General features: G+C 35.1%; 5 protein-coding genes and 2 non-coding genes across 8 annotated transcripts; 3 read left to right on the top strand and 4 right to left on the bottom strand.

Annotated features, from left to right (window-relative positions):
- Positions 1-551: 551 nt before the first annotated feature.
- C32D5.14 (DUF2934 domain-containing protein) lies at positions 552-704 on the top strand (the record flags this gene model as incomplete). Its single annotated transcript, NM_001377806.2, has 1 exon — positions 552-704. One exon carries the CDS (start codon positions 552-554, stop codon positions 702-704), a length of 153 nt encoding a protein of 50 aa, NP_001364719.1.
- A 697-nt stretch (positions 705-1,401) lies between these two features.
- C32D5.7 (uncharacterized protein) lies at positions 1,402-5,112 on the bottom strand. Its single transcript, NM_062873.6, has 7 exons — positions 4,589-5,112; positions 4,134-4,213; positions 3,957-4,089; positions 2,702-2,926; positions 2,306-2,621; positions 2,066-2,252; positions 1,402-1,901 (listed from the first exon to the last, which is right to left on the bottom strand). The coding sequence occupies exons 1-7, from the start codon at positions 4,619-4,621 to the stop codon at positions 1,568-1,570; spliced, it is 1,308 nt and encodes a 435-aa protein (NP_495274.1). The 5' UTR covers positions 4,622-5,112; the 3' UTR covers positions 1,402-1,567.
- A 2,767-nt stretch (positions 5,113-7,879) lies between these two features.
- Positions 7,880-7,940, bottom strand: C32D5.17. Its single transcript, NR_051195.1, has one exon. It is a non-coding gene; the product is annotated as an Unclassified non-coding RNA C32D5.17 (non-coding RNA).
- A 181-nt stretch (positions 7,941-8,121) lies between these two features.
- C32D5.8 (protein-disulfide reductase) lies at positions 8,122-10,986 on the bottom strand (the record flags this gene model as incomplete). Of its 2 annotated transcripts, NM_001381454.1 has the most annotated exons (3): positions 10,903-10,986; positions 8,484-8,769; positions 8,294-8,438 (listed from the first exon to the last, which is right to left on the bottom strand). In NM_001381454.1, the coding sequence occupies exons 1-3, from the start codon at positions 10,973-10,975 to the stop codon at positions 8,294-8,296; spliced, it is 504 nt and encodes a 167-aa protein (NP_001367585.1). In that variant the 5' UTR covers positions 10,976-10,986. The 2 variants fall into 2 exon arrangements, with proteins under 2 accessions (NP_001379738.1, NP_001367585.1); NM_001393098.1 differs by lacking the exon at positions 10,903-10,986 and having other exon boundaries at positions 8,122-8,438.
- C32D5.18 lies at positions 8,152-8,298 on the top strand. Its single transcript, NR_051196.1, has one exon. It is a non-coding gene; the product is annotated as an Unclassified non-coding RNA C32D5.18 (non-coding RNA).
- txt-18 (transcellular chaperone signaling (x)cross tissue) lies at positions 9,136-10,579 on the top strand. Its single transcript, NM_062875.4, has 5 exons — positions 9,136-9,386; positions 9,448-9,679; positions 9,795-9,948; positions 9,992-10,098; positions 10,147-10,579. The coding sequence occupies exons 1-5, from the start codon at positions 9,372-9,374 to the stop codon at positions 10,419-10,421; spliced, it is 783 nt and encodes a 260-aa protein (NP_495276.2). The 5' UTR covers positions 9,136-9,371; the 3' UTR covers positions 10,422-10,579.
- A 1,037-nt stretch (positions 10,987-12,023) lies between the features above and the next one.
- On the bottom strand, positions 12,024-12,783 carry lgg-1. The gene is made up of 2 exons (NM_062876.8): positions 12,463-12,783; positions 12,024-12,410 (listed from the first exon to the last, which is right to left on the bottom strand). Exons 1-2 carry the CDS (start codon positions 12,748-12,750, stop codon positions 12,327-12,329), a joined length of 372 nt encoding a protein of 123 aa, NP_495277.1. The 5' UTR covers positions 12,751-12,783; the 3' UTR covers positions 12,024-12,326.
- Positions 12,784-13,220: the final 437 nt, after the last annotated feature.

Raw genomic sequence — 13,220 nt, forward strand, 5'->3', positions numbered from 1 at the left:
TAAAAGCATTCAATACATTTAATAAGCAAGTGGCATATCACGAGTTTAGGCCGCCATTCCATCTGGACAAAAACTGAAAAAATGGCACCCAGTGTTTGAGACCCTTATCAGGAAAACCGAACTTGACGAATTTCAGAGGGAAGTGATAAAAATCATAGAGCACACTATACCTCTTTCGTAAGGTTCTATTGAATGAAGACAGGGCACACTTTTACATACATTCCGACCTCAACTACATCCTCGTCATTTCCATTGAAAAGTATTTCAAAAGTGGGAGACTATAGACTGTTTAAGATGAAGAGACACAGAGAATGGAACAGTCAGAAAGAGGTCAGTAGCATTTGGATGCTGTACCGACTGTATAAACTCTTCAACAACAAATTGAAAAAGCAACGGTAATGTAGAATATAGAAAAAGAAAGAGAGAATAATCGTATTTCCATTTCATTTTCAGTATTCTCTTTTTTTCCCTTCTCTTCCTCTTTCTCTCTTTTTATTTTGACATGAAACCGCAGAAACCCAGTTGTCATAGAGATTACTTCTTTTGAGGAAATGCCGGAGCTCCGTGAGCTTCGAGCAGCGCACACGTGTCGAAGCTTATCAAATTGGCAGGTTGATATCGGACAGAGAGCACCTAATGAGCAGAGTGAGAGTGAAGAAAAAGAGCGACAAAGACGTGCTCTTTCAGTTGAAAGGGAAAGGTGATATCATTTTTTGATATAAGAAAACTGATTTGATCATGAGAAAATAGAATGAAATAGTTTCAAATTTATAAATCTTCATAATTGTTAGACATGGCGAAACATTGAAGTGGTGTTTACTGCAGGAATAATGAGTTACAAAATTTTATAAAACAGAGTTAACTTCTAAGATTCATATTTTCAAAAAAACTCATGTCGGAGGAAGTATTCAAAGTAACCGTCTGAGAATTTGGTGGTCGGTAAAAATGTCACATTCGAGTCAGGAAAAACTTATTTTTAGCCTCAATACTTGAAAGCATTCCAATTATTTGTGGATGCTGCTAGACTGCACTTTTTAAAGGAACAAGGTCAGTATGGACAGATTTTGGATTTATGTCAACCTTGGATTTAATGATACAGTCGTGAAATAAAAAATCGCATAGTAGTTCTTCTTGCAATACGAATTCGATCTTAGATTTATAAAAACATCAAGAAGGGACACATCTAAATTTTTAAGATCAAGTTTGTGTAATTTTATTCATAAAATATTAAAATTGCAACACAAAAGAAGAATCAGAAGATCTGATATTAATTCCATCAAATTCCAGACGAAAATATTGATTTGTCTTAATTTCAGAAAAGGCCATTTCTTGATAGTTGCAAACGCTGATGACTTGAACTTTTTTTTCTCATTCAAAAATAGTTTTCGTGTATTTTAAAATTTTAAAGATTCAGTTTTATTGAAATTTGATTTATTTGGTGAACCGAGATGACAAGAAGCAGAACTGAACTAAATATGAAGCATTAAAAACCCGACATTGTATGACGATATTAAAACTTTTCAAACCGAAACGAGATCAAATTTTAAACTATAAATAAAGGAATATTTCAAACAAAAGTCGTGATACGTTCATCATCGAGATTCTCTTCGACGGCAAGACGGGGTTGTGGAAGTTGTCGACGTGGTGAATGAAGATATTCTTCAAGAACTGGAATGTCTGTTGAAATAGAGCCAGTTGAACGATGACCTTGTCGAAGAGGATCTTGTCGTGAAAAATTCAATGATGGAATTACAGGAGGACTTGGATTTCTGTGAACAGGAGGAGTTCCGCCAGTAGCTTTTCCCATTGCTTCTTCTAGACCACTAATATTGCTTTCTAGTGTAGATGTCTGAGTTCTTTGTCCAACATCAGGCAGTGTGAATCGAGCAGGAGCGCCTCTTCTGAAAATTAATAACTGTATTTTATAAAGATACAAATTATAATATGAGCTGAAAAATCCCGAAATTTATTTGTTGTATTTGTGGTAGACTTCTAGTTCAATTTTTGTTTGAGAAGAAACTTTTTAAATTTCCTTATTCTCATTAGCATATCTAATTTTACATACCTTCTAAAGCAATGAACATATGGGTGATATATGACTGTTGTCAATGGAAATGCAATGAAGTAGAGAATAACAACAGCATCAAAAACATAAAGGAATATTGTGCTGACAACGTCACCAAGAGAATCTTGAATTCCAACCATGTAGAAAATAATGGCACAGTTGATCAATGAACAGATTCCATAGCATACTGTAATTTAAAAAAAACAATGAATTATGATTCAAAACTTTTCTTAGACTTACAGAAAACACGATACATTGTAGAAGATATCATTGTTCTCACAAAAAGTGCAAACTCTTCTCTTTGAGCAGCTCGTCTACTCTCACGTGGATTCTCTTTTGATTGAGTCCACTTTTCAGATATTGTGAGCCCAAAAAAGCACATGAGCTGAAATGTGGCAACACCGATAAATGCACAAATGGATATTCCGTAGTGAAATCCATCTTTTCCTATTTTTCGTGTAGCTTTTCCTTCACACGGCGGATGGAAAACAAGGTGCTCCGGTACAATGAGTGACGTCAGACGGAAATACAAATATTCAGCGAATCCGGCAAAGTACTGAAAATATCAACGATTCATACAGTAACAGGTTCAAATAAGATATATTTTGAGCTTTTAAAGCTATACAAAATTCTTACCGCAATAATGACAATTGAATAAGCAATAGTGTAATAATTCCGATGAAGTGCATTCTCAATTTTAACAACTGACTGACTCCAATTTGATCTTTGCCCTTCTGACACTTCCGACGGGCTTTCTTCTGATGTCTGCTGTTTTAAAGCTCCTTCTGACATGCTTAGATGATCAATGGAATTTCGATAAAGTTGTCGATTTGGGCGTGGAGGGGCTGTTGGAGTAGAAGGCTGAAAAAAGCAAGTCAATATCCGAGTAGGTTCTAATCACTGGAAATGGGGAAAAGGGGAAAACGTAATTTATTCTGTTGAAAGTTAATTGTAAATTCTAACAGGCGGGCCGAGACAACTGGTGATTTTGTGGCATGTGATATGTGTTTGTGTAGCTCTTGCTAGATATTGACTACGCATATGTAAATTCACACGTTTTGTCGATTGCATACGAATAACGAAAAATATGAAAACTTTCGAATAACTAAAAAGTGTAGATTTCCAAAGGATGAGGCAAGGTTGCGCTCTTTTGATAGGAGAAGCCAAAAAGTTTTTTGTTTTGTTTTTAAGAGCGTAAAAGAAAAATATGACTGGTTACACAAATGAATAAAGCTACTATTAGGTATCTGGCAACCAGGAAATAAAATTACGAAACACTCAATAATAAATTTGCTTTTCTACTTTTCTAGTTTTTTAAAGTTATCTAACACATTATTTGCTCAATTCTACGGGAACATAAGTCATGGTGGTAAATGTAAAGTCTAGACAGTGATTTTGATCAGTGTTTCTCATATAACAAAATAGGTAGAGTATCAGTAATATATTAACAAAGATTTGTCCAAAAAGTAAACAGTATGTATTTTTTTAATAGGGGCAGTTTTCTTGCATTTTCTTGCATTTTCCTAACGTAAGCACCATGATTACCATTCAAAGCTTAAATCGGCTCTCTATAATAATATTGCATCTTATTTTTTCTGCGAGATCCAAATTTAACAAGATTTATCTTATGCCGTGTCCAATTAAAATCGAAGTTTGATCCTACTATTGTTTACCCAAACTTTGAAGGTAAGACATTGGTAATAGTTGGTTCAAACTTTGATTAAACGTAGCTTCGACAACTTTGAAGCTCTGACTCTTAAGGTTCTCAGAATCTGAGTTTTGCGAGAGTTTTATAAGTTATAAGAACTATTTTTCAATGAAGTCGTCGTAGAGAGCAGGCAGTGCAATACAAATAAATACGGCATAGAGGAAAAGTGCATTTACAACTCACCGAATCATCTTCCGTAATTCTCTGCAACGATCTTCCGTGTGTAATTGGCTGAAAACGTTGTTGAACTCCTTCGCTGAGCTCTTTCAAGCTTCTTCGCGTCGAGTTGGCTCTTTTGGACAGCGAAGATTGTAAACTGAAATTTTGTTTTTTTATTTTGAAAAAATTGAAAATAATCACCTAGACGAGCCACTCCGCGAAGCAAACTGTGGGTGATCTGATGCATCGTCATAATTGTCTGGTGTGTTAGGTAACATTCTCTGAAAAAGAAAATAGAGAAAAATTTGGAGGCATGTCAGAATCATATTTTGTTATTATAAGAATCGTATGATTTTGAGTTTATAGTGGTTGTTGTTCTATTTTTGTTGTCCGTTTTAACACAAATCTAGATGCGGTTGTCATAGTGACAAACACCAAATTGAAAGTTAGAAAAGGTGACAAAAATACTTAAAAGTGGAATAAAGCCAATACAGAAGGTAGGAGGCAAGTCATAGAGTGCCAATAAAAAGTTGATCGGATTAAAAACTTTTCGCGGAGGGAAATAATAAAACATCGCCGACCAACACCACCAATAATATAAATAAGGTCGTAGTTCCTTTCAACATTGATTTTGGATGGAAGTGTTCAAAAATTACCTGCCGACTTGAATATGGTTCATAATAGGACATTTTGGAGTGAATAATTTGTTGAGAGCAAGTATACAAAGGGAATGTGAATGTACAATAAAGGTAAGAGATTGGTATGAATAAGATACTCAGACAAACAGAAAAACTGTTTATTCAAGGCGGAATTGAAACTCTGAAGTGGGAAACATGATGAGTCGGATGAACAATGATAAGGTAATCAATGGACCACACACTTTGATTATTTTAAGGTGTTATAATTTCATGAAATGTCTGATATAATTATCAGTGAAAATTGCAATTTTGGAATTTGACTGAGTTCAGCAAAAAAGTTTTGATTTAGTTTCCACTAACCAAATGGCAGCGCGGTATATTTATACTTCTATACAAAGTTTTCTAGAAAAGAACTCTGGTCAAAAATATAAAAAGTACATTCGATTTTAAAATTGGGAGTGGGTAAACTGGAATTTGGCGAAAGGTTTTCGAACAACAAGGCAATTTTTATTATTTGTGGAATACTTTCCTGAAGGATTAGAGTAAAATATTTGTTGCTGTCAAAGTTGGGGTGAGTCTGATTTTTTTCACGAATTTGAGTGAAGTGGAATGAAATTGGTTTTTATATAGAGTTCAAAAGTCGAATGCTGGATCAGGGACTAGTAAATTCATTTTTTGGGCGTTTGCAATTATACAAACCTCATAGAAAAATGGATTTCCAAAAAATCAAAACATATTAAACAAGTTTTAAAGAATTGTCTTGACTAGTTTCAGTATTAGTAGTTTCAGAGATTTCTGGTATTTATTGAGTTTTACTAAAACACCATTTCGTGGTTCAGAAATTCGCAACTTATATTTCTTGCACCATTCTTGCTCTACTTTCACAGCTCATTTCGTTAGAAACTTTTTTGACATTAAAAAAATTTGAGTGGAGCAATGACTGACTAATGAATGCATGACTAATCGGAAAATTTTAGGTATTTTGCAAAAAACTTATAATAATCATATGAATATACCAAAAGTTTTAAAAATTCAATAAAAAGTATATAAGTTAAACAAAGAAAATGTTTCGATATGAAGAAAAATTCAATAGAAACTTCTAGATGAAAGAGCTTTTCATGTGATAATTTCAAAATGCCTAGTGAAAAGAAACACAAACCATAAAGCTTCAAAAATATGATCAACATCAATATATTGAACTAATGTGGCTGTGAAAACAAAAAGTTCTCAATTCCCATAAATGACTCATTACTTGTGTAAACATAGAACAGCTTAAATGGAAGTTTGGAAATGAAATACATCTGATTCAAAACTTAATCACCGATAAGCTAGGGAATTGGTGTTAGAGTACGGTAGCCGTACATTTGAATGACGAACATTTTGAATAGTGAAAAGGAAAGAAATGAATAATGGGAAAATGGAAAAAAAGAAAATGGAAAATGGAAAACAGAAAAATAAATAAAAGTGGAAACTCAAATACAGTCAAAATGAAAGAAAACTCGAGAATGCATGAAAGTAAGAGAGACGCTAAAGATAAACAGTACTGAACACAACAAAATAGAATTGGAAAAGAGCAAAAATGAGCACTTGTCCACAAATTTTTTGTTTGGTAAAAGTGAAAGATGTTATGTGGGTGTGCCTGATACTCTATGAATCCAACACTCTCTCACCAGTTATGCATGACCGCGACCCGCAGTTTGATGTTTGTATGAACTGTCCGGGAGGCCCTTCTTCAAGGAAAAAGGAACGAGAGAAATTAGGCATAGACATGAAGAGAAATACTTCCTTGAAGATGTGATTTGGGTCAGAGGAACAAAATGACATAGTGACAGACAGTGGGAGGAACGTTTGGGGTCTCCTGACTGTCTGAACTACGATAAGGATGAAACATATGATGATGGAATGAGTCAGAGCTCAGGAATAAAAATAATCGAAAATATTGAAGAAATTAATCAGAACTTTACAGAATGCACGAATGTGCTTGGTAATTTCAACAACGAATTGGTTTGTATTTAAAATATTTCAAAAGTTAGTTTAAAAAGGGTGGCTTTGAATTTTTGTCATATAAATGAAGAAATATAATTGTGTTTTTAAAAGGTATTAAATTTTTAATGTATTCAATGAACAGTCATTGCCATCAAAAATTTACCAAATTATCTTTTAAAAATTTATGTTGTTGTTCAGTTCAAGATGTGCTCCATCTAACTCATCCAAGTTATCGTTCTTTCCCTATTAGACTTGAACTACTTTACTTTGATGACTTGTGTCTTGGTGGTCTTGATTTTCAACAAAAAATGTTTAACACCTAAACATAGAGAATTATTTTGCACACATTTTGTCAGTTGATAATTTTTTGATAAAACTGAAGACAACCAAGATATACACTGTCAAAGTAGAAGGAGGGTGCATCTGTAATAGGGAGACTACGGTAGGCCATTGTTGTTCCAAATGCTCAATCGACTTTGGAATTATCACATAGTATCTAAACAAATATTCTGACGAACCATGATACTTAAATATAAATAGAATCAAATCCGATATTGATCCTCTTTCTTCATCAATCAATTTTAATGAAAAACAAGTCTACTTTCCCTTTCCTATTTTGGGTGTTGTCGTAGAAGCTCTATTACTACCAAATGTTGGCAATAAATAATGTAGTTGATTGATTAAAAAACGTGATAGTTCAATTATCAAATATAATTGTTTTTATTTCAATTATTCCAGAACCTACCATACTGCTCATTTCAATTTCTTCGTTCATCTTTTCCTTTTTCTCGTCTCTTCTCTATTATATAGATTTATGTCTACAGCTAATATCAGTCAAGTTAGAATATTTTGTGCCTGTGTTTGTGTGATTTGAAGTGGGAAGAAAACGAGAAGATTGATGAATAAGAAAAAAGAGGTTGAGAACGACGAGACGGGACTGAAAAGTGGGCGGGGTCTGACTACTCTTCGAGTCACCGCGCACCGAAGAAGACAAGGTGATTGAATGTGTGCAGCTGCTATCGTCATTTTATTAATTTTTTTTGGAAAAGTAATAAGCTGAAAAGACGAAAAAAATCGTTAGAAGCTTTGGAATGTGAATGAAAGAGAAATAGAAACATTGTCAGATGGGCGGAAACGAGAGGCAGGTGGTGTTGTGACGCAAATGGAGAAGAATGGAGCAGCAAAATCCAAAAGGGAAATAGTGAATAAAAAGAAGAGATTGAAGATGTTGTCAAGGCAACAAAGACCGGATAAGGTGTGATGTACTCTTGTGGTCTGAAAAAGGGTATTTTCAGAATTATGTTGTGGTTTCAAAGAGTGTTTGCTTACTATGTTCAAGTATCTATAGATCTCTAGTAGTCATAATTATTTTTTGAGCTGTTAAATATCTTAAAACCTTCGTAGAAAGAACAATTGTTTTCTTGTACGTCAGCTATGATGGACAAGTTAAAATCTTTCCAACTGACCAATTAAACGTTCACACATCATTCCCTTTGTTTACACTGACTTTTGAAGAGAACAATTCGTAATTGATATACTGAAAAACAAATGAAGAATCGCATGGAATCAATAAATATATTTATTATTGTTTACTGCCAATTTCCATACAAAAGAGAAATATTTTAGGATCATAGGAGAGATGGGTATTGCAAATGGATGTTTAGATGGGAATGGCTTCAAAATGGTTGAACAAATCGAGAAAGATGCATTGCAGAGAATTATGTCGGCAGATTCGGCTTAAGCCTTCCACTTGGCGACGGTGGCCTTTGGATCCTTTCCATTTTGCACATCGTTACGTCCATCCTTTGTTACTTCAGTACCGTCTGGCTTGACGATGATGAGAGCTGGGATTCCGGAAACTCCGTACTTGGTGGAAAGTTCCCTGGAAAAAACTAGTTAAAGAGGATTTTATAGAGTTATAACTTACTTGATGGCATCATTTCCATATGGGATATGGTACCAATCACCGTGCTCGCTCATATACATTTTCAGATCACTCTCGCTACGATCGAAAGAGACGAAGACGACCTCGAACTCATCTTCAACCTCCTCATAGAAATCCTTGAGAATTGGTGTGAAGCCGCGGCACGGTGGGCACCAATGAGCCGAGAAGTAGAATCCGACGGCCTTTCCAGCTAGAGCTTCAGTTGCGTCGACCAACGTTTTGTCGCGTTTTTCAAGTTTCACTCCAGCCAAAAGAGACATGTTCTTTCCTGAAAATATATATATTGGAGAATCAATATAAGAGTTGAGAAATTGATAGAATGGGACAAGGAGAGTTTAGTCCTAGGGTTTTTATATGAAACTTTCGGAACAAAAACTAAGGAAAATGAGGATGATGCGGAGGATGAGTCAATATCTCTATGATGAAATGTATGAGGAACATGTGTTGTTTTAAGATCAACAAATATCTTTCACTTTTAGTGATGTTGGTTTTGAATATTTTGAACTAGTTTTCCATTTCATTATTGGAATGAATTGTATGACAATCTACAGTAAATTGAATTCGTGATGAAAAGAAAGAATCAAAACGAAAAACGGGGGGAGTTGTTGGTGTTGTCAACACACAACACTCTGACAAAACTGAGAGAGATGTTGGAGAAGGGAGGAAATAGTTTACAATAATTGGAGATTTTGAACTGGGTCGCTCGAAACGAGTCTTTTTCTCGACGCTCTAAAATCTGCGTCTCAAATTTTGCGCACTTTCATATATTTTCTTAGCATTTCTTCACTTTCTAATAACATCTGGCGATCCCGATTTTCATAAGTTTCTCCACTTTTATTTCTAATATTTGGTCTCTACCGCTTTGAAAATATGGAGAAGTTCATAGTAAGTCTGAAAAGCTAGGATCTACGTTTTTCACGTGGTTTTCCAAATCAAAAAAATTTAGGATTTACTAGAGTTTGGCTCAGCGGAGCAGAAACGAAAAATGGGTCGACCATCAAAGATCCCTCCTTTCTCACATTATGACGCGTATAGAAGATCTGACATCGACTTTTTCATATCATTGTTTTCTGGAAGAGAAGAATTATACAGTCCGTGCAAGAAGAATAGTGATTTTCGACAGAAAGCGTTTTATATTATAGAGAAAAAATGTGGACATTTTCTTGCAATGAGGAAAGGTTAGTTTTTAGTTTTGAAAATGTGATTTACGAAAAGAGAAAGACTGTTTTTGATTTGGACTGTAAACATGTGAACAGGAATAAACATGTTTATGAACACCACATCAACTTACAGGTAGAAACGCCGAAAAGTTATGGTTATACCTATTCAATGATTTTGAAAAAATGATTAGAAATGGTGGTGATAAGAATGATGAGAAGTCCAAGTCTATAGTTCCGTTCTACGATTGTCTACAATTCCTTATTCCTTATTTGGAAAAAACAGACAGGTATGAAATGATCTAGATTTCCGAAACGGAAACCTTTTTCCAGCTTGTCAAAATTGACATTAACGACTTGCAATGCAGAAGCCGATGATCAACAAGTAAAAGCAAAAAAGCCAAAGATTGAGCATGAGCTATCAGAAGACAAGTTGAATGGTCTGAACTGTGATTTAAAGTGTATGTAAATTACAAGTAATTTTTCAGATGACTGGCTTCAAAAAGTTATAGATACGGTTACATGTCAGCAATCTACAAGTTGTACAAGTATACAATTGAATTCTTCGGCTCCTTCAACCTGCTCTGCAAAAACACCTAACTCAACAGCAAATCTACCAACTTCTGAAAAACACGCAGACATCATAGCCTATGTAACAAACTTTTTAGAAGATGTGCCAAACGACAAGTTGATGCTTCACAAAGTTCGATTATTCCAGTTTATCGAAGAAGAAAAGTCTAGGTTGAAAGAAGAAAGTAAATAAATTGAAAGGAATGATAAAAAAGAGTATAGATTGGAAGTGATAGTCTATGACTAGAAAGCGAGACACTCTTGTTTGTTTATTCATGATCATGGTCTCTCCTATATGAAACCACTGAATTTTTGATCGCAAATACTTTTTTCATGGAATGAACAGGTTACTACGAAATGCTCCGAATATCTTCTGATTGTGTGATCTATATAAGAAACATTAGTGAGCATATAAAAACGGTATCTTAGTTATTGAAAAATTTACTTGAATGCTAAACTGGGCTTATACTTTCGACTGACTTTCATCGTACACTATGGAATTGATATCTAAAAAATAAGATGACGTGGTGGTTGGTTAACCAACCATGTTAACCAACCAACCATGTACAACTAATCAAAAAGTAAACGTATAATACCCGATCGCAACGAAACAACTTTCGTGTTTATCAGGTCACCTGCTGAGAAACTTGCCAAATTTTTCAGTGTTTCACTACCTTTTGGGTCGACCGACATCTGCGCGGCACTCGTTGCTGGTTGTTTCGAATTCGAATTCGCCGTGTTCCCCATCACAGTCAAGTAATGATGGGGAAACCGATGAGATAACGAATACACCGTTCAAAAGGTAAAGGTCACGTTTTCGATCGAATTTTGCGATCAAATTGAAAAAAATAAGAAGAAGAAGAGATGGCAGAACATACACGTGATGAATTCAAAAAGGCAGAAAAATAGAAAAAAAAAGAGTATAAACACCACTTTATGAATAAAGCCATGCCAGTTTCTAATAGCAACGAAGGGAAAACAACGAGAAAATGGATAGAGGAAAAAGGGAAAAGGAGAAGGTGTAATTATAGAATCGATTTGACTGGGAAGCAGCGGCGACTCGTAGATTTACAATAGTAAGATGTAGAGAAACGAGACTCTTTTTTTAATCTCAAAAATATGTATTTAATTATACATCTTGAAAATTTTGCAGATTTTTTTAGAGTTAGCCTACAGTACTCGGTCTCGAAACGGCCAAAACTATTTAAATACCGTATCCGCAAGTATTTGTTTTTAATTTTTCATGATCTCCTACAATTTTCCAAAAATGTATCGGTTTTTCCTTTAAAAATGTGGAATTTTAAGTGAAACTATTACAACAGATACAGGTGAAAATTGCGAAACACTTTTGGGTGCGGTAGCTGAAAAGTTTCCATCGTGCCGAGACCGGCTACCGTATTTTCGCATTGAAAATCTCAAACTTCTGCAAATGGGTAGTACCAAAATTGTGTCTCGAAAATGATAAAATATGCCAGAATCGAATCAAAAATGATTCCTAAGTCAACGTTTGAGCCCTCTTATGACATTTTCAGACGATGACAACTAGAATAAACTGTCATTTGACAGATGACTAATGGATACAAAGAGCCTTTTTGCCAAAAGTGTGTCACCATTTTCGAAATAAAATTCTCATTTTTCTCTATACTTTGTTCAGAAATCTACAATGATGTTTACGTAATACAAATGTGACGTCAATTCTATACAGATGAAAAAGTGATTTCGCAATGTGTATTGCTAACTGTTGGAGGTATTCCATTCGCTGGCCGAAAATAACGATGAGCATGAACATGAATTTGTTTGTGTCTTCTTCGTTTATTCATGAATCAAAAATTTGAAAGTAATAGCAAAAAAATATCAAAATCCGAGAGAAAACATGATTTTCTGGGAGGGGAGAAGAGCAACTTCGTAGACAATAGTTTGAATAGAAGTCACTACTCGGAACCGTCATACGAGAAAAATGAGAAGAAAATGTGAAGGAAATACAGAATTATTACAGAAAATGAGAAGATTTTTTTAAAGGGGCTTTGGGTTTCCATTAGAAGTATGAAATTTCCATTGTACAAGTATACACATTCGTCGGCGGATAATACATGACACTTTATTCCTTCTTTTCGACCTCTCCTCCATACACACTTTCGTCACTGTAGGCGATGTAAAGGAACAAGTCTTCCTCGTGATGGTCCTGTAATAAAGAAAAGGGTTAATTAAATGAAAATAAACGACTGGTTAGTTACCTGGTAGAGTTGTCCCATTGTGGTCATGGTTTGTGGAATGACATTGTTGACAAAGAAGAACAGAGCATCTTCTGGACGAAGTTGGATGCGTTTTCTGATGAGGAAGTAGAACTGTCCAACAGTAAGATCGGATGGGACCAAGTACTTCTTCTTATCCAAGTCATGGAGCTTTGACTTTGGTGCTTTCTCAACAATCACTGGAATACGGTCTGGGTACTTTCTGCGGATCTTGTCTCCTTCGGCACGACGCTTCTCAAAGTTGTTCTCCTCCTTGTAAGCCCACTTCATTTTGATTCGAAGGTTAGTGTGAAGAGAAGGTTACTGGAATAAAAATACTTTAAATCACAGAAAAATCATAAAAGAACCATGAGAGAAGAAAGGTGTAACAAGTGAGAGTGAATGAAGGTGACATCACATGGGTTTTGAGAGATTGACCGATTCGATAACACATTGCGAAATCTATATAAAATTGACGACGAGTACTAGTAAGGCAAAAAGAGCATGAGCAAGAATGGCCCGTGTGCAAGTGAGAGAGGGAGTGTGCGCGCACATCGGTCATATGAGAGCGCGTAGACGCAGGAGACATCCTATTGATTTTCTATGTTTGTCTGGCCTGGTTTTGTTGAGATGCAGAGAAACAGGACAAGTACAATGCAGCTGTTTAGAGGTTGTCGGGGAAACTGTAATTCTGGGAAGACTGAAAGTCGATCGATATATTAGTAACATTTATCCAATATTCACTAGTATCCATAACCAGT

Source organism: Caenorhabditis elegans, chromosome II (assembly GCF_000002985.6).
Source record: "Caenorhabditis elegans chromosome II".
In the NCBI taxonomy this organism is placed as follows: domain Eukaryota; kingdom Metazoa; phylum Nematoda; class Chromadorea; order Rhabditida; family Rhabditidae; genus Caenorhabditis; species Caenorhabditis elegans.